The 19,653-nt window shown below is 34.3% G+C and overlaps 4 protein-coding genes and 1 non-coding gene across 5 annotated transcripts; 2 read left to right on the top strand and 3 right to left on the bottom strand.

Moving 5' to 3' along the window:
- Positions 1-690: 690 nt before the first annotated feature.
- On the bottom strand, positions 691-2,557 carry LOC116349757 (SET and MYND domain-containing protein 4-like). The gene is made up of 2 exons (XM_031781340.1): positions 2,462-2,557; positions 691-2,369 (listed from the first exon to the last, which is right to left on the bottom strand). Exon 2 carries the CDS (start codon positions 2,338-2,340, stop codon positions 727-729), a length of 1,614 nt encoding a protein of 537 aa, XP_031637200.1. The 5' UTR covers positions 2,341-2,369; positions 2,462-2,557; the 3' UTR covers positions 691-726.
- Positions 2,558-3,562: 1,005 nt separating this feature from the next.
- On the top strand, positions 3,563-5,688 carry LOC116349778 (esterase B1-like). Its single transcript, XM_031781371.1, has 8 exons — positions 3,563-3,781; positions 3,843-3,984; positions 4,049-4,111; positions 4,505-4,735; positions 4,803-5,090; positions 5,152-5,249; positions 5,352-5,462; positions 5,536-5,688. Exons 1-5 carry the CDS (start codon positions 3,563-3,565, stop codon positions 4,895-4,897), a joined length of 750 nt encoding a protein of 249 aa, XP_031637231.1. The 3' UTR covers positions 4,898-5,090; positions 5,152-5,249; positions 5,352-5,462; positions 5,536-5,688.
- Trnai-aau lies at positions 4,249-4,322 on the bottom strand. Its single transcript has one exon. It is a non-coding gene; the product is annotated as a tRNA-Ile (tRNA).
- A 1,503-nt stretch (positions 5,689-7,191) lies between the features above and the next one.
- Positions 7,192-12,766, top strand: LOC116349678 (rhizopuspepsin-like). The gene is made up of 5 exons (XM_031781224.1): positions 7,192-7,256; positions 8,471-8,528; positions 11,829-11,949; positions 12,249-12,298; positions 12,398-12,766. The coding sequence occupies exons 1-5, from the start codon at positions 7,192-7,194 to the stop codon at positions 12,764-12,766; spliced, it is 663 nt and encodes a 220-aa protein (XP_031637084.1).
- A 1,918-nt stretch (positions 12,767-14,684) lies between these two features.
- On the bottom strand, positions 14,685-18,855 carry LOC116349722 (venom carboxylesterase-6-like). The gene is made up of 12 exons (XM_031781286.1): positions 18,705-18,855; positions 18,231-18,415; positions 17,973-18,114; positions 17,840-17,887; positions 17,487-17,732; positions 16,703-16,987; positions 16,538-16,641; positions 16,154-16,270; positions 15,908-16,086; positions 15,734-15,829; positions 15,483-15,608; positions 14,685-15,068 (listed from the first exon to the last, which is right to left on the bottom strand). The coding sequence occupies exons 1-12, from the start codon at positions 18,724-18,726 to the stop codon at positions 14,894-14,896; spliced, it is 1,725 nt and encodes a 574-aa protein (XP_031637146.1). The 5' UTR covers positions 18,727-18,855; the 3' UTR covers positions 14,685-14,893.
- Positions 18,856-19,653: the final 798 nt, after the last annotated feature.

Raw genomic sequence — 19,653 nt, forward strand, 5'->3', positions numbered from 1 at the left:
TTTATCTGTGTAATAGCATTCAATGTCAAATAATCTCATTTTAATAAATGAACAAAACGTAATGGCAGTTCGAATTTTGGTGTTCAGCAAAAATGTTGTCGTTGCAAGTTCATGGCTTCTTTAATTGATATTATATTAAATGTCATTGGCCAATCCAAATCCGAATCTTGTTGTAAAAACATAAATTGAATGAATGAAATGATTTCTAAATTTTGACATTTTTAAAATAAAAAAAAATTAAATGAATTTGGATTGATGTTAAAATTGAAAATGGACGATTATCAAAGTATTGTGAGTTCTTTTATTTATTCTGGCAGATTGAGAATAAATTCATTCTGATTAAAATCACATGGCAAATTTGTTTTTGGTTCCTTACCTATAATTGATGGCAATGCTCCTCCTGTGTAGAAAATTGGTCAATTCCTCAACTTCATCACAATATGTCATGTGGTTGAATGTTTTGTAAACGTTTTCTAGACATTTCATATTTGAATTAATAAACCAACTCATTGTTTTCGTTTCCTTCTTTATTTATGTTTAAAATAAAATAGCAACTTACATTAAATGTTGGAACTTATTGAAATATATGAGCTAACTGTAATTTTAATGTTACATTGCTTTGTGTTGAAACAAATAGTGTTCTTTAAAAAAAATAAAGTTGAAAAAAAGTATGAATTTTTGGATTGAAATTATGAAATTTGAGGCGATTTTCAAATGTCAAAAACCTTAATATTGTAAGGTTGACCATTGAAGCGATCGAGTGGTTGTGTAAGCGGTGACCACCTCACCGATTTCACTACACCATGTCATTCGGCCGTATTTTGTCAAAAACGAGACGCATTTTTCATTGATTTCCTGCAAATGCTCTCTTGCTTTCACCATGTTTGTTGAAATGAAAATATAATCTGGATCTGATGCCAACTGCTTACGTTGCAATTTTGAAGCTGATGGCCCTTCACATCGTTCGCACTTGCAAATGGGTTTGCCTTGTGCAAGCAATATTTTTTGTCGCTTTTCTTTTGGTTCCAACAAAAACTGAGAGACGGAAATTCGCAGAGGTTCGCCACGCTTGATCGGCCGAAGTGTGTAATAAACCAATTTGTTGTTAACGGTGGTCAAATGTACATTTGGTGCACATGAATGACCAAAATACTTATGAATCACTCCTGTCATGCTGTCTAACATGACTTCTTTATCTCCGAGCACCGTTTTGGTGCCGATATCGATAAAAGCATTGTTCTGTGAATTGTAAAGTTTAATTAAGCTGTGTTGAGCAATGAGATGCATAAGAAAACGACGCTTGCGCTGAGTGTTGAACATTGCGCCAACTTTGGGAATGTCCATGAGTATTTTGTACACCGGATAAACGTCCATTGCTCCGAGTAAATATGGTAAATATTCAGCATTGAATCGACATCGGAGAAATTCACGGTAGTTCAACTTTGCATCTGTTATATTAGCTGGTGGCTCAGTCGCATTGTCCTTTTTGTTCTCTTCTACGAAATTCATTAGCTCATCAACATTTGCAAACATACCGATGGCTTTCAAAATGCTTCGAACATTTTCCATATTATCCACTAGCTCTCCCATAACTACACCACATTCATATTCGTGAATTGAGCTGCGTTGACATTCATCAGAGCAAAACATTGCGATTGTGCACTTTTTGCAAGGTATCAAATTGGTTGTAACATTTTTCAGGCAAATCGTACATTTTGAACCATATCGCATATGCAAGCACGTTGTAAACGCTTCTTCGATGGCAATCGTTTGACCCACGTCAATGTTTTCTTTGGCAACTACTGAATATTTTCCGTTCTCACCTCGCTGAAAATTGACCGCATTTGCTAAATAAGGATATGTTTCATCCGGTTCGAAGCTTAACTTCGGTTCATATGCCGTAGGCACCATACTACCCGTTTTGATGGCCTCCAAGCAGGCATGCTTTCGTTTTTCCAACTTTTGCAACAAATTCTCGGGGTATCCAGCTTCAATGGCCAAGTCAATATCAATAAGACACTCGTTGTATCGTTTCAACTTCAGAAAGCAACTGGATCGATTGGCATAAGCCAAACTGATGTGCGATGATTTTGGTTCGGCAAAACATAAACTCTCGTTGTACATGTTTATTGCATCATACAATTTGCCTGCATCGCAGGCTGCACGGAATAATTCGTTTCCAATCATTCGTTTTTGCAGTGCGACCGAATCGTTTTTGTTGAGCGTTGAAGATATGTCATCAAGCAAATGTTCGTCAGACATTCTAAGTTTTTTCAAACTTATTCCGCAAAAATCCACATACATCGCACTTTCTTTTGTCGACTCTTTCTTCCACAACATGATGACTTTTGAATACGTACAAATTTTTCCTGAAAATTAAATTTTTATTACTCTATTGATTGAAATTGCATCAATTCAAAATGAAAAAAAAAAAACAATTTCTGAATTATTTTGTACATACAATTAATATTCGAAATTTTATGCCACAAATATTATTATAATTCAAGTTTTTGCATCAGTTTGATGTGTGACTTTGAGTGGGAATCGCTTTCTTTCAAGATGGCGAATTACAGAATTTAATGAAATGATGACTTTGCATGAAATGCTGGTCTGTGTATACGGTGTATTCAAATCGCACACACACACGCGTAAAACCTAAGATTCAAGGAAACAACATTTTGCAACTTTACATGTTAAAGTATTGGAATGCTTTTTATATGATCGCGACGGCAATACTTATGCAAATTTTGTGATTTTACGTTGGTGTGTGATCGCGTTGACATGTTGAGCATGGAAATGAAACATATTTGGTTGGCATTACTTTTAGCTCGTAGTTCTGTTTGTGTAAAATCTTGAACTTTTGAAATTTGGCGAATGCAATTTTTTTTTTCAAATCATAATTTTTTTTTAAAATGTAGAAAATTCTTCTTTTTTTTCATTGTTTCATAACCGTAATCGAAACGTCACAGCAATGTTTTTCGCATAAAATATTGATTTATTCCTTTAAACCGTTTTTGGCTTCCATTTAATTTTTTTACTGTTCAACGAATATTATAGTTTGAATAAAATGACGTCAATGACATCACCTACAACAAACACCTATTAAATTATGAAAAAAAATTAGAGATGACAATCCTTATTTTATATTTTTTTGTAAATTTCTTGTGACTGAAGTGCTGATATTCAATTATAACAAGAAATAACCGCCAAAACCAATTGATTCTGATTCATTAATGAGAGAAGACCAGCTATCGAATGAATAAGCTGAAGTGAATGAATATGTTTGAACAGAATTGCGTTTTTTGATATTTTTTTGAGAGCACATATGAGTTTCATTCAGTGTCGACGTCAGCTTTTAACTAAAAATGCGTGCAAGTTTTCTATGCTATCTCTCTCTATGTTAATTAAAATGAAATATAATTCATCTACTATGCTACTTTGTTACTGAGCTGAGTGTACATTTTATCTGTGTATGGTATTCAATGTCAAATATCTAAACTGCTTCATTATAATAAATGTATACAAAATGTAATGCCAGTTCGACTTTTGGTGTTCAGCAAGTATGTTGTCGTTGCGAGTACTTCTGTTCATTGCTTCTTTAATTTTTATTATTATATTAAATGTCATTGACCAAGCCAAATCCAATGAGTATAGAATTGTTGAAACCATCACCGGAGCAATTCGTGGCAGGCGAAATGTGACATTATTAAAAGAAGTTCCGTTTTATTCATTCAAGGGCATACCGTATGCTCAGCCTCCGATAGGTGAACTTCGATTCAAGGTGAGATTGCAATTCAAAGCAAACATATTGAAAACTGTCGATTATTTATTTGTACGAATAGGCACCAAAGCCGGTTGAATCGTGGAAACCAAATGTGTTGGATGCATTTGATTTTGGCGACATGTGCACACAACCGTTACTTCTCTTGCCATCATCATTTCCACAAAGTGAAATTTGTTTGACTTTGAATATTTACGTCCCGGGTAATAAATTCAGCTATTTTTGTCGTGGAAAAATTAATTTGCATTTGTGCATTCAACATTTTAGATTCTGATGTGAAATCAAAGTTGGCCGTACTCTTTTTCATACACGGTGGCGGGTATACAGAAGGTAAAGGTGTCTTTTTTTATACAGAAGATGAAATTAAAAAACAACAAGTTTCTAGTTTTCCATTCAAAAATGGAGAATTTTATGGATATTTGTGCTTTTATTTGGAAATCTGATAGATACGAAGTAAAAAAAAATATTGGCCCATTACGGGATCGAACCGTAGACCTTCGCGTTATTAGCACGACGCTCTAACCAACTGAGCTAATGGGCCGATGAATTTCACTCGATCAAATAACACTCGCACACAAATTAAGGACACTTTTCAAATGAAAAATATAAAAATAGATAAATTCAAAGATGAAGGAATAGGAACAAACCGAAAACGATGTTAAAGCTTGATGATAAAAAAAATTAATCTCTTTTACTTTACAAATTCAAAATCAATTCGTAAAGGTTCCTATCACGACTCAATTTTCGGTCCGGATTTTATCGTTGAAAAAGAGACAATTTTGGTGACCATTAACTATCGATTGGGTGCATTTGGTTTTTTATCACTTGATTCGCCGGAATATTCCGGTAATATGGGTTTGAAAGATCAGCAGCTGGCTTTAAAATGGATTCACGCAAATATTGGCCGATTTGGTGGTGACAATAAACGAATCACTGTTTTTGGTCAAAGTGCCGGTATAAATGCGATTTTTTTTAACAAAAACAATTTGTAATAATCAATATTTCCACACACAATTTTTAGGCGGTTCGGCAACAAATTATCACATGTTATCAGCTGAATCACGTAAATATTTTAGAAATGGAATTTTAATGAGTGGATCGGCTTTCAACTACTAGGCGTTATCACCGGAAAATAATCATTTATCGCGCCTGTATCGAATTTTGGAAGAAATGGGAGAACCAAACAAATCTTATGACGAATTGGTGGATTTTTTGAAAACAGCTCCAACTGAACAATTCACCAAACTGGCAGCAATCAATAACGAAGATAATGTGCGATTCACAATACCATTTGGGCCAATTGTTGAAAGTGAGTGACATTTCTTACTGTCTTGAATTTCTGAATATGAAAAACATTGTTCGCGATATAGGAAGTGATGCAAAGCATCCATTCATGATGAAATCTCCAAAGGAACTTTACAAGACATCGAAGATAAACATGGACTCTATGTTCACGGTTACACCTGTTGTACGTGTGTTTAATCAATGCATTTCAATTAAAAATCTCTTATTGAGAAAAGGAAGTTTTGGATGACCCTCTCCTTTAATCTGTTTTTTAATGAAAATAAAGGAAATGATGTCGCTGGTATCAAAACCATCAGCTGCAGTCTTGGCAAAGTTGAACCTTAATTTTAATCCTCCGCTGCCGTTTCAAAAACTAAATTTATCACTGGAATCCAAAGTAAGTTCATACAGGCGGTACAACGTGCATTTTAAATCAGAAAAATGTATATATTTCCAATGCATTTTCACAGGAGCATCGCAGTTTAAATGATGAAATCCGAAAATTCTATTTTGGAAATGATGTCATCGATGAGCGTTCAATACCGCAATTTTTCGACTATGTGTCCGATTTGAATTTGGCATGGGGCATCGATAAAGGTGTTAAAATGCAAGCGACACACTCACAAGCCAACACCTATTACTTATGGTATCTTGTTTAACACTTCCATCATCGCCAAATAATAACCGCGCACATCAACATCATAAGTAGCTTGAAAAGTATATATTTTAAATGTTTTTTTGTGCTATTTTCTATAGGTTTTCGGTTGATTCAACACTAAATGCATTCAAAAAGTTGAATATATTTGCACGTGATATTATTTTCAAAGCACCTGGCGCTGCTCATGGCGATGATTTATGTTATTTGTTCAGGTATTACTTTTTGCCAATTATTTCGGTAATTTTCTTTTTCTTTTGAAGCAAACGAACAGCTTTCATTTTAATCTAATCTAATGAAATTGATTTACAGATGTGGCTTGGCCCAGTCGTATTACGAGCAAATCATCAATGACAAAAGTGATGAACAGTCGAAAATCAGCTTACGAACAATTGACTACATCACAAAATTGTACACTAATTTCGCCAAATATGGGTAAGACACAGATTTGCGATTCGAATCGAAAAAAGCCATGTTCTAATGATTTTTATTGAAAAATTATGCACCAGCAAACCAACACACCAACATGATCCGATCGATGGATTCAAACCGATTCAAAATAATGAGATACATTTTCTGGATGTTAACAATGATGGATTGAGAACTGGTTTATTTCCACATCAAAGAGTATTCGATTTTTGGTCAAACATCGAAATGAGAGCAATTCAGTTCACCAAAGAATCGACACAAAAACGAGATGAACTTTGATAAAAAAGATCACGAAGATTAAGAAACGTTTCTTTAATGTAGGTTTAGATGAATAAATAAATGCTTTCAAACAAATTTCAGTGCTGCGTTGGTATTTCATTTATGATTTTTTTTCCAGAGTCATTCCAGATTTCATTCGATTTGAATCTACTCACCAAGCTCAGATTTAAATGCATCAAGTCCAGACAGAAATGTTAAAACCAACCACAACCAGTTACGTTCTAGTAAAAACCTAAAGTGTTCTTTAATATGTTGATATTATTGCCATTAGGTTCACCTAACAAATTGCAACGATTTAAGCAATCACCGAATTGAAAGACACGAGAAAATACTTGACTTCTTTTATTTTTGCAATGTTCACGTGCTCTAATCGTCCCAAAAAATGTGTCAACAGTGCGTTCATCCAATTTATACCAATTAAAGTTATTCTTCTTCTGGCAGTTGTTTGTATTATGTTTTGAAACCGAACTAATTCACTTTATTTACAAACTATGTAGATGTGAACTGGAACTGAATTTGAATGCAATTTCGGTTTAAAACAATCAAAGTGATTGAATCCATAATAATTGATTGGCACGATTGCGTGTTTAGAGATTCGATGTGAATTGAGTCAGATGCCCGTATAAAAGTGTTGCATTCCTTTTGATAAGTTCTCAGATCAACATCAACTCTCTTATTGTCTTTTATTGTGTTTTCATACTTGTTTGCGGATTTTACTCGTGTACTAAGTAGATGTTGTATTCTGCTATAAGTTATATTAGAAATGTTTCGATTCATGATCATTGTTCAAGTGTTCAGTGGTGTATTTAACATTTTAACATGTGTTAGGTTAGTTTTGAGACTAAATTCAGACGTCCGCCATTTGAACAAAAAACACACAATATTAAATTCATTTTTATTGGTATAAACCTTTATTCATAGGCTATCGAATAGCACATTCACTTTACATTGAACGGGCCATTGTCTTCGATTTTTCTCAGTATGCGTCGAACCATCAAAACTATGATCTGGACAACCGATTTGTCCATTTCTTTCAACTTTCTCTCAATCCATCCAACCAAATGTTGCTCGTTTCAAGTATTTTGGACCTTCGCCTATAACATAAATCCAAAAACAGACGAGTAATAAATAATTTGGTGTCTTTTTGTGAATTTTTAAAAATGGTCCTTTTTTCATGGAAATGCTATTTTTCAAGAAGTGAGCCCTTATTGTGGTTTTTTCTGCTTGCAAAACACAATTTTGTCTTTAATCCGATAGTTTTCAAGGAATTCTATCGATTTCAATAATATTTGGTTGATAATGGAGCAAGTAATGTAGGTTTAACCCTCCGTTTCAGCACTAAATTTTCGAATAATGGCTCTAAAACACCTTCCAAAGAAGATCCTACCATACAAACGCCACTTTATCGAAGTTCGGTTTGTCGACGTCTCTAGCTTTATATAGTAGTGCCCTAACATAATCAATGCGAAAGAAACCACTTGCACTTGATCCGTGGTTCGATATAGCGCTGAATGTTTCACCGTCCAAAATGATGAATTTTTCAGTGCAACATGAGGTGAAGTAAACACCCAATTTTTGACACCCTTTGAAATTTTTTCGTAACTTATTTTGCTGATTACTAATGATCGTGTCTAGATCTATTGTTTTGGTTCAAATTTGGATGTGCTGTAACCATAAAAATCACCAAAACTGAATATTTGCTTGACCAACCCGATTTTTAGCACTTGGTGACAATGTTGAAGGGTTTGAGCATTTAAATTGGGAATACGACCGGACTTTTGGCTTTTTCTAGAATCTTTATATTCATATTAAGTCCATGAAACACGATACATGGTTCGAAGACAGATTGATTCATCTTTGGTCACTTGCAGAATTTGTTTTGAACTTAGCTTTCCAAAACCATTTGAGACACTTTTTCGTAAATCCAATTTGTACGACATTGCGAATGGATGTATTTCGTCGAATTGAGTTTGATAGTAGTCTTGAGGTACTGATAAACGTGCCATGTGCATTGTTTGATATTTTGGTATTTGTTATTGCAGTGTAATAAACGCTGTAAGTTGTGCCAATTTGAGTGATACACGTGTTACACAGAACTCAGTATGTTTCAACAATGTGTTTACATGTGTTAACAAAATTCATTTCAATTATTCGACGTAATTCGTTAGAATCGACGATATTTTACTTTTCCGCACACACCTAGTGTGTAAAGTAAACTATTGGAATCGGTCGAAAAAATTAACACCCATCAAAAATGTGTTTTCAGGGTGTTTTTGGGGCCAGGGAACACGAATCTAGCGTTTTTTTTGTTTCCGAATGTATGTCCGTACCCTGTACCCTGTACAATTTGTCAACACGATAACTTTCAAATAAGAAAAGTAATTCAAAATCTGACTTCACAGAATGATTGGGGGTGCCGAGGAATAGAAACCATTAGATTTTGAATGACTTTGGTTGATAGAGTGACGTGTCATGTCTGGTGTGATGCCCATGGGCATCCATGGGAAAAATTTAATTTCTCTTCCAAAAGTGATATTTAATGTATACGAGAAAACCGAATATGACGTTAGTCTTGCGATACAAATATTTTTCGACAAACTTTTCATACAAAAATTCCAGAAAAATTGGATTTTTGTATGATATCGTAATGAGCTGAAACTTTGCACAGGTTATTTTTTTCACACAAAAATAAAATTCCGAGGGTTTGAAGAGATTTCAGTGGATAATAGGGGTACCTCCCGAACAAAATTTTGGATTTTTTGCTCAAAAACGAACATTTTGTATGGAAGGTACCACTCAATTGTATTGAAATTTCTTCAAACTTTCAGAATGTTAGCTCTTTGTGAAAAAAAATAACCTCTGCAAATTTTCACATGATAACGATATCATACAGGCATTGAAAAGTCTAACAAAAATTATTTGTATCGCAAAACTTATATCAGATTCAGTTTTCTCATGAATTCATATTTACGGTAAAAGATACGTAATGAATGCATAAATTCACATTACGGATGTAAGACATTTTATTTTTGCTTTTGATTTCTTTTAATTAAGAGAGAAACAATTTGTTTAAAACAAAAGAAGAATGCATCGAAATTATTTTGTTTTTATAAATTGAGAGAAGCGCACAGTATTTTGATCAACACAACTTTGACTGGGCTCTTCGTCTTCCACTAGCAGAAAAAAAGAGAAAATTAAAGAAAAAAAAGAAAGAAAGAATTGTAGTCTTCGTCTCGAGTGTGTCTTGATCACGGCATATTTGTACTTTAATTTTGTTACAAGAAGACACCATTATCTCCGAATCCAATATTAGATAAAGAGTCTTACAGGAGTAAGACGAACTTTTTCGCACGAACGTATTCTACGTAGGCGACTATTTAAGTTTCTTCAATATGTATGTTTTAGTATTGCCCGATGCAAACCATTTTCATATTCGTTAAGTTTAACATTTTGTAGCATAAACGTTCTCAGAACGTTTTGTCATTCGTTATTTGTATTGTTTACCGTAACATGTAAATTGCGTCTCAGCCAAAAAATGAATTTTACTCGTGAAAATTTTCGAGCGATTATTTTTTTCCACTTTCGATTGGGTGTATCACAACAACAGTGTTTTGATCAACTTCATTTGGCCTTTGGCGATGAAGTACCAAGTCTTCGGACAATTTATAATTGGTACAACGAATTCAAGCGCGGTCGCCTATCGCTCATCGACGAGTTCCGCGAAGGTCGTCCAAAATCAGTTGTTGTACCAGAAAACATCGATGCTGTCAGAAATATGATAATGGAAGATCGTCATGTAACATATAACGAGATTGAGGCATCCCTGGGCATTAGTGCGACCAGCGTATTTAAGATTTTACATGAACATTTAGCTGTCAGAAAGATTTGCTCTCGTTGGATGCCACATAATTTGACAATCGCTCAAAAAAAGGCTCGTGTCGATTGGTGTAAACAAATGCTCAAGAAATTCAATCGTGGTGTTTCAAAATCCGTGTATTTTATCGTCACTGGTGACGAATCATGGATCTACGCGTATGAGCCCGAAACTAAACAGCAGTCGACTGTATGGGTCTTTCAAAGTGAAGATAACCCAACAAAAGTTGTTCGAGCTCGAAGTGTTGCGAAGCAAATGGTCGCCTGTTTTTTCGCGATAAGTGGTCATGTGGCAACAGTTCCACTAGAGGCTCGTAAGACCGTCAATTCTGATTGGTACACCACCATTTGTTTGCCCGAAGTGTTTGATGAAATAAGAAAAAACAACCGCCGTCACAAAATAATTCTTCATCATGATAATGCGAGCTCTCACACATCTCATCAAACAGTCGATTATTTGACCGGTCAAAAGATCGATTTAATGGGTCATCCGCCGTACAGTCCTGATTTGGCACCCAACGATTTCTTTTTATTCCCGAGCGTGAAGAATAAACTGCGTGGTCAACGATTTTCATCGCCCGAAGAAGCAGTTGATGCGTTCAAAACACACGTTTTGGAGATATCACTTTTGGAGCGGCATGAATGCTATGACAAATGGTTCGAGCGAATGCAAAAGTGTATTGATCATCATGGCGAATATTTTGAAAAACAATAAAACCATTTTCGATGAAACCCCATTGTCTTATATATGTTTTTGAAAAAACTTAAATAGTGACCCTCGTATATATATTCGGCATCGAAATATTCTTTAATTTAATAGCAGAAGTACTCGCAAAAGATTTTTCACACTATCATGATGAACTCATTTGTACGACATTTGAAATTAAATTGGGAATACGACCGTACTTTTTGCATTCTCTAGAATCTTTATATTCATATTAAGTCCATGAAACACGATACATGGTTCGAAGAGAGATTGGTTCATCTTTAGACACATGCTGAATTTGTTTTGAACTTAGCTGTCCAAAACCATTTGAGACACTTTTTCGTAAATCCAATTTGTACGCCATCGTCAATGGAAATTTTTGTGCAAATTGTGTTTGACAGTAGAGTAGGAGTCCCGTTAAGTCTCCTATGTGTATTGGTTGATATTTTTATTTTTGTTTATGTAGCGCAATAAACGCCTGAATTTAGTCTCAAAACTAACCTAACACATGTTAGTAGAGAAATTACGATAGCAATCGAAAATTTAAAGGAATCGAATGATTTCATAAGGTGAATGACTTGATGATGAATGACTTCACCTTTGAATAAAATATTTTTGTTCTTTTTTTTTGGGTATTTGTTTTTCTCATTGGAGTTCCATTAGTGCCAATGAGACACTCACGAAATCGACGCGAAGCAACGGACCCAAAAAGAGTCAAAACTATACTAAGAAATGATAGAAATGTGCGTTATTTTCTGAGTTGAATTCGCTCGTTTCAAAAGATTGTTTTCTCTTTTGCATATCTTTGGGGATTTATGTAGCTTCACTATGGTTTCCACATTACTGTCGGCACTCCGTCACAAAATTTTGTCATGAATTTGGACACGGGCTCATCGGATCTATGGGTACCGTCCGTGAATTGTCAAGATCCTACTTTATGCAGTTGAGTACTGTCTTCGGCTTGTATATATTGAAATGTTGTCTTAAAACATTTATTTGTCATCATGACGAAGGAACTTACTAAAAATTGCCACTCTTATTGTAGATTGAATTCACCAATATAACGCAAATGCATCGTGGACGTATAAGCCAGCTCTCGGTTCACGTACAATGTACATTCAGTTTAAGTTACAAAACGGGTGGATTGAGTGGACTCAGGGCTTTGGAAACCGTTTAGGTAGTGATTTAACGGCGGCGATTCTTTCAAGTTGCCATAAAATTACGATTTGTCTTCAAATAAGGCGCGAAGGCAACAAAGAGCTCAAGTAAAAGTATAGATGAAGAAGAAAGTGTTTCTGGCTCTTTTGAAGACGAATCTTTTTTTTCATTTCTTCTATATGTTATCATAAGTCTTCATTACACTCACCATTTCATTGTTATTTCATTCAAGTTCGCCGGATTAACAATCAAAGATCAAATAATCGGTGGAGCTCTCTATGAACCATTCGATTCATACAATTATCCATTCGATGGTACATTTGGTTTTGGATGGGGTCGTATTTCAGCTACAGATCCACTATCTACACCACTTGACAATTTATACAAACAAGGTCAAATAAAACGGCGAATGTTTTGCATCAAATTACATGAATTGAACGACAAACCGGGTGGCGAATTTATAATTGGTGGATGTGATGTTGAACTAAATTACTGGAAACCACTGACGGTGACCGGTTTCTGGCAAATATCAATGTCGAAAATCGAAGTGAATACAGCGGATGGTGTTAACAAACTCACACTTTCCAACAATAAAAAATAAAGAGTCTTACGGGAGTAAGACGAACTTTTCCGCACGGTGGTAGTTGCGTATTTTATTAAGAAAGTTGAAAATAATTTTCGTTCGATTTTTCAAGCCTTTCAAGCGGCGTAAAGTTCGAGACCAAAAAATATGTTTCAACTTTGGTAACGAAATATTCTTTAATTTAATAGCAGAGGTACTCGAGAAAAGATTTTCCACACTATCATGATGAACTCATTTGTATGAAATTTGAAAGTATTCTATTTTCTAACAAAGCGCTATAAAAATATGTCTGACGTTAATTTTGCCATAAAAATTATTTTTTAAACATTTTTCATAACTAAAGTCACAAAAAATTTGGATTTTTGTATGGGAGCCATGTCTGTATGCTACCTTAATGGTGTGAAACTTTGCACAGGTTATTTTTTCACAAAAAAATAACATTCGGAGGGTTTGGAGAAATTTCAACCAAAATTAAGAGTACCTCAGCCTTTGAGCCAAAAACTGAAAATGTTGTATGGGAGGTACCCCTCATTTTGATTGAAATCTCTTCAAACTTTCAGAATGTTATTTTTTGTGTAAAAAATAGACTGTGCAAAGTTTCACGTCATTAAGGTAGCATACAGACATGGCTCCCATACAAAAATTCAATTTTTTGTGATTTTTTCAAGGAAACTGTGACAAAAATTGATTGTATCTCAAAACCAACCTCGGATTCGGATAAGTATGACTTTTGGACGAAAATTGGACTCTCTTTCATAGGTATCACTCCAGGCATGAATTCTTTTTCCATCAACCAAAGTCGCTCAAAGTCTGATGATTTCTATTCCTCTGGACCCCCAATCATCCCGTGAAGTCAGATTTTAAATAACTTTTTTGGGGGGAGAGTTATTGTGTTAACAAATTTTGCGTACGGCGGACAACGTTCAACGTACAACGTACGACGTGGAACAGACCCACAACAACCATGCTCAAAACGGCCTGATTCGGGTTCTCTGACATCAGAAACGTCCAGAAAACATGTTTTTGAGGTTTTGTAAATTTTGACCCATTGCAATACTTTCCCCTTTCACACTAGGTGTGTGCGGAAAAGTAACAATATCAGGCCTTATTCGACACTGGAATGGCTTTGATTGGCGGTCAACCAGACGAATTGGATACAATCGCCGATAAAATCGGGGCTCGGTTTGATGAACATTCCAAAAATTATGTAATATCATGCGAAGATCAACTTGCACCATGGGGGAGGGGTGTTTTAATAATATAAATTTTCACTGAATAATTTTTCTCTTTTGATTTAGACCTAGGGGCTTAATACGGCAAAAAAATTCACAGGAATTCACGTAAATTCACACTTTTGAATCGAGTGGTTATTGATGAGTTCGGTGAATTCGTGTGAATAGAATGAAATGTGTCAAATTAATAAAGTGAAGGTTTTTCAATATTTCCGATTGTTTTCGATAGAAAATCGCTCAAAATTGAAAATAAAATTAATTTATATTAAAAAAAATATAAAAAACATTTACAATTTTGTTACACAAAATATAAATATTGCAGTAATTGCCAGCAGAAACTATTCACCACTATTTCACATATTTGAATGAAATCGCCATAGAATTCACCGGAATTCATTCGTTTGCAGAAAAAGTCAGTTAATTTAGATATTATTATAGAATTCAGTCATTGAAAATTTTGAATTAAGCCCCTAGATTTAGACTGTTTGCAATATCGGGCTTACGAGAATGGACGTGTAATATCAGTTTGCTGATTATTTGCTAAGCGATCCATTCCTTCGAAAATTGACCGTCATATTTGATAAGGACAACAATCGATTGGGTCTCACTGATATAAAATGATATTTTTAATTGTAAAAAAAATGTTTTAATCGAATTTTCAATGAAAATAATTGCTTGACGAAATTGATATCAAACATTTTGGGTTTCTTCACTCGTTTTCCAATTCGACAAAGGTTTTTTATTTGATTTTTATTAATATTTCATTAAACAGTTACTACTTTACTGACTTTAAACGACGATTTGTTCGTCAAAAGATGGTTTGATCAATTTACATTTGCCCAGAACTACATCAAACCACAAATATTAAATGTAAATGGCACTAGTTCGATCACTCGGAGCCAAATTACACTGATTATAAATGAACAAGCTCTTCAGCGTCTTGTAAGATACGATGCCAAAATGCGACGTTTTCCTTTTTTGGAGACACTCCGGGTATCATGGCATTATTTGTAATGTCTAGGAAATTAATGCGATGACCTTGCACTGGTTTATATCCTCTAATTGGGCTCCCATTGACCGTTGGTCGTCTGAAAATGATGACAAGGTTTATATTTTATTTTCATCGATGCAAATATACTCTTCTATTCGAATTGGATGTGTATTAATATAAAATTTCTTCTAAAATATGAATGAAACCCAGGGGGAGACACTAAGAATAAATTTCGAATCCACTATATAAATTACTAATCCAGCTATTCCACCAATCCAAAAACACAAATGTGAAATCGAAACTATTTTTGCTATTCCATGCACTGTTTCCGTCAAAAATGTTAATTCTGCTTTCCGCACTATTCCACTAATCCATCAATAAATTCCATGCACTGTTTCGCTATTCCACGCGAATCCATCCACATGAGTTGCTATTTCATTGCAATTTCTCGAATCTTTACACTAAAAGTCTAATCCTATTCCACGTGTCTGCCCCCTAGAATGAAACATACCCATGCTTAGCAAAATTGGCGAACATCTGTGTCATGTGCTGAATGGTGTTGTAACTTATTTTGCTGCTGTCATCATCATGCATTGTGTTCATTATGTTATAATACACGGAATCGATAGAATGACATCTTACATGTAACAAAGATTCAATATCAATTATTGTCCATATGGCATTGAAATTGTGCGATCAAATCAACTTCTATCAATTAAAATGTGTTTATTTTTTATTGCTATCAATTAGTGTATTTCTTACCGGAATATATAGCATAAATCATCAAAGTGATTTGCTCCAGGCCATTTGATGTTACTTTCTTGTTTGGCATAGTTCAATTTTGCGTCGATTGAAAATCTAATAAAGAAAAAAATGTTGATTTTTCTTCAATTGTTTTAAAATGCACACCTTTGAAATGAAAAAAAAATATCTCACTGATAATAAAATGTTGGTCGATTCGAATGCATTGCCTGAGTTTTAACCGTTTTATCAATTGGTGATACCATATTGAGATCGGATATCATATTTACAAATTGCATGGCCCTATCATCTACTTCGGTAACATTGGACATATAATGATATTTCACACGATTCAATAGTTGACGATACGAAGACTAAATGTGAATAAAATTAAAATTAAAATTGGTTTCATATTTGTAATATATTGTGTATTATACGCACATTTGATGTGAAGTTTGGTTTCAATTTATGCACCGGTAAAACCAAATCAAATTCATCGAGAAACTTATTCAAACGAGTCGTATTTGAAACATCAGCCCAAACCAAGCCAATATTTTCCTATGAGAACATTTGAGATATAGTATTAAACTTTCTTTTTAAAATGATAAGCTCATCATCAAGCTTATCACACTAGAACGGAATTATTAATTATAAAATCCTTGCAAGATGAGCTTTACAATTATTGCTTCTGTTTACAATCAATTTTTTCCCGAAACGGTTTCTCAGGTCAATAATATGTGAGGAGGAGCGCTATAAGGAGACTGTTGTGCACAGTCCTCCTACCGACTCTGTATTTCTTCCCAACATTGAATATTGAAAACTTACGTAATTTGTAAAGCCAAACATTGTGCTGACATTCATTTTATTTGGATTACTGTCATATAAATCTTTGGGTGGTTTTAATAAAATGGGCTGAAATGCTGTTTTTTCTAAATAAACAACAAAAGTTAATAAATGTGTTATGTGTCAACTCAATACATTGAAACTTACGTTCAATGACTGGTGCCCAATCAGATGTCAATGTTCGATCAAATGTGCTTTGTGATGTTAAATTAACGATTTTTTTAGCTGGTACATGTTCAACAAAATCAACCAATTCACTCATATTTTGAATTGATGCATTGAATTTATGAGCAAAATCGTACATCTTCTTTAAGTGACTGCTTTCGTCTAAATACGAATGGAAAAGAAATGCAGATCCACTTAAAAAAATGCCACCACGAATCAATTTTCGTGATTGTTCAAACAGAAGATGATAATGAGCCGATACAGCACCTATTTTGTAATATACAAAAAAAGAAAATTCTATAATTTTAAATAATTAGTGTATTTTGATGTTGTGATATAATGTGTTCGCAACTCCGACCGATCGCCGATCCGATCCGAGCCGAAGATGCTCGGAGAATGGTCGGCATCGGAATGAATTTGCCATCGGATTTTTTTCGGAGTTCGGGTTTCGGAGTATTGTTCGGAAGTTTTCACAAAAATGAACATTTGTTTTCACAAAAATCCAAAAACTTGAATGAATTTTTCATTATTTTTATTCCCATTTTAACTAAATGTCATTTTTTTCTCAATTTTGTTCAAAATATTGTATTAAATTTTGTCCGAGCACTCGCACCGAAAAACTCCGACCACCGATCCGAGCCGATCCGTGGTTGCCACCGTTGCTAACAGTTACTAACATTCATTTGATGGACACCACAAATGTCAGGGAATCATGAAAATTACAGTACAAGAAAAGAAAATAAAAATAAGATGCATATTGTCATACCAGCACTTTGACCCATTACAGTTATTTGTTGTTCGTCTCCACCAAACGCTTGGATATTATGATGTATCCATTTCAATGCTGTATATTGGTCTTTCAAGCCCATATTTCCCGAATGATGTGTTGTTCCAAGTGACATAAATCCAAACGCACCCAAACGATAATTAAATGTAACTAAAATCACTTCTTGTTCCATGAAAAAATCGGCCCCGTGAAAGAAGTCATTGCCAGAACCTTCCGAATAACCACCTAAATAAAATAATAATAGCAGACAATATATTGAACTAACTGATCAGCTGAGCTGACAGTACGTTAGCTAAATGGGTTAAAACAATAGAAGTTATTGTTATAATGACCTCCATGAATGTAAAAAATGATCGGTAACTTTTTGCTCGTTTTAATGTCTGTTTGAAAAAAAAAGAAAAATGTATTTTATTCCTAATTATTGCAAATAAAATCAAAAGCAAAGGAAATTTGCTCATTAAATACCAGGCACGAATATATTTAAATACATGCAATCTTCGGACTCCGGTCCATTATTGCCGAGGGCAAACGATTGTTGTATACATGAATTTCGATACTCAATTGTGTCTAATGTATTTGGTTTCCATGCTGCAATTGGTATTGGTGCCTATTTGAAGACAATTTCACGGAATTTTGTTTTATTATTTTAAATTTTATCACATCGAAGTACACACTTATATTGAAGTGGAAACATTCTTTTTTCTAGATAAAAATGTCAAGTACCTTAAATCGTAAATCATTGATTGGCTTTTCAGCATACGGAATACCCAGGAATGCATAATAAATAGTATTTCGAAATAACGTATGTTTTTTTATACCTCGAACATCGCCGTCGTGCGTTTTTGCCGTTTTATATAAACCACTACTTTCATTGCTTACATAATAGATTGAAACAAACAACGTCAAACCAGTCTATGTATTTCGGATGGATATTCATCCGAGATATTTTAGAATATCTGGATATTTGATATTTGACGTTTGCGTCGCACATATAATCTACGGTATGTCGCTACACGTAAAATACAGACACAGTGTGACTGTGTACGTGCGGCACTTGATAGACATATACGTCGCGACATACCGTAGATTCTATTTGCGACGCACACAGCTCTGGCGCTGTGCAGTTGCGTTGAATATCCAGATATTCTAAAATATCTCGGATGGATATCCATCCGAAATACATAGACTGCGTCAAACACAATGAAATAAATAATTTCATTTTAAATATTATATTTCTCCAAGTTTAATACAAATATTATTCGCAGAACAAATGCCAATTAATTTACTCCAAACTGATTCGCGATATGTTTTTTTTATTTTATTGTGAAGTGGCTCAAAGGTATGGAATTAGTATTTAAAAAACTTTGACTTTACTTAATTTCGACCACTTCGTTTAGAGGTTGAAAATCACAATCTACAATTTGATTAATGAAGATGATAAGAAACATGATAAGTCTAAACAATATTAAGCCAAATGATATGATAAATGTGCCAAATTTGAAGACATTCGCTCGAAATGATCCGCAATAAAACCTATTTGATTTCACATTTGCGTTTATTCATTTTGAAAGTGTTACATTTCTTTCATTTATCAATTATCTTCTATCAAAATGTTTCAATAGTTCATTCAAAAATTGAATGGAAAGATAAGGTTGGTCTAAACATTCGATATGAAAACGTTTTCATGACACAACAAATGGTTAATATCAATGTGTTCGTCTAAAATCCGTCAGTTAGAATCAATTCGAGCCACGAGTCGATGCACCAATTCGGCTAAGAAGTTCTGTTGATTGTTGACCGCCTCAATGACGCTGTCATGATCAACCGTCTCTTCGCTCTCATATTCTGCAATGCATTTGTTCGTGATAATGCTAAATGCAAACACTTTTATACCGCAATGATTCGCCGTGATGACCTATGAATTAAAGTAAAATTTCGAATGAAAACAATTGCAATTAGCATATCGTTTCAATTGTGATTTACAATTACTTCAATGCAAATGTGAACTAACCTCATGTACCGTTGACATGCCAACGCAATCAATGCCAAATTTTTTTAATAATTTCACTTCGGCGATGGTTTCATAATTCGGTCCTCCTAGACACGTGTAAACGCCTTCATGAACTCCACTGTCGATGCCCAATTC

Source organism: Contarinia nasturtii, unplaced genomic scaffold, assembly GCF_009176525.2.
Source record: "Contarinia nasturtii isolate CC-2019 unplaced genomic scaffold, AAFC_CNas_1.1 Cnas_scaffold_3116, whole genome shotgun sequence".
Lineage (NCBI taxonomy): Eukaryota > Metazoa > Arthropoda > Insecta > Diptera > Cecidomyiidae > Contarinia > Contarinia nasturtii.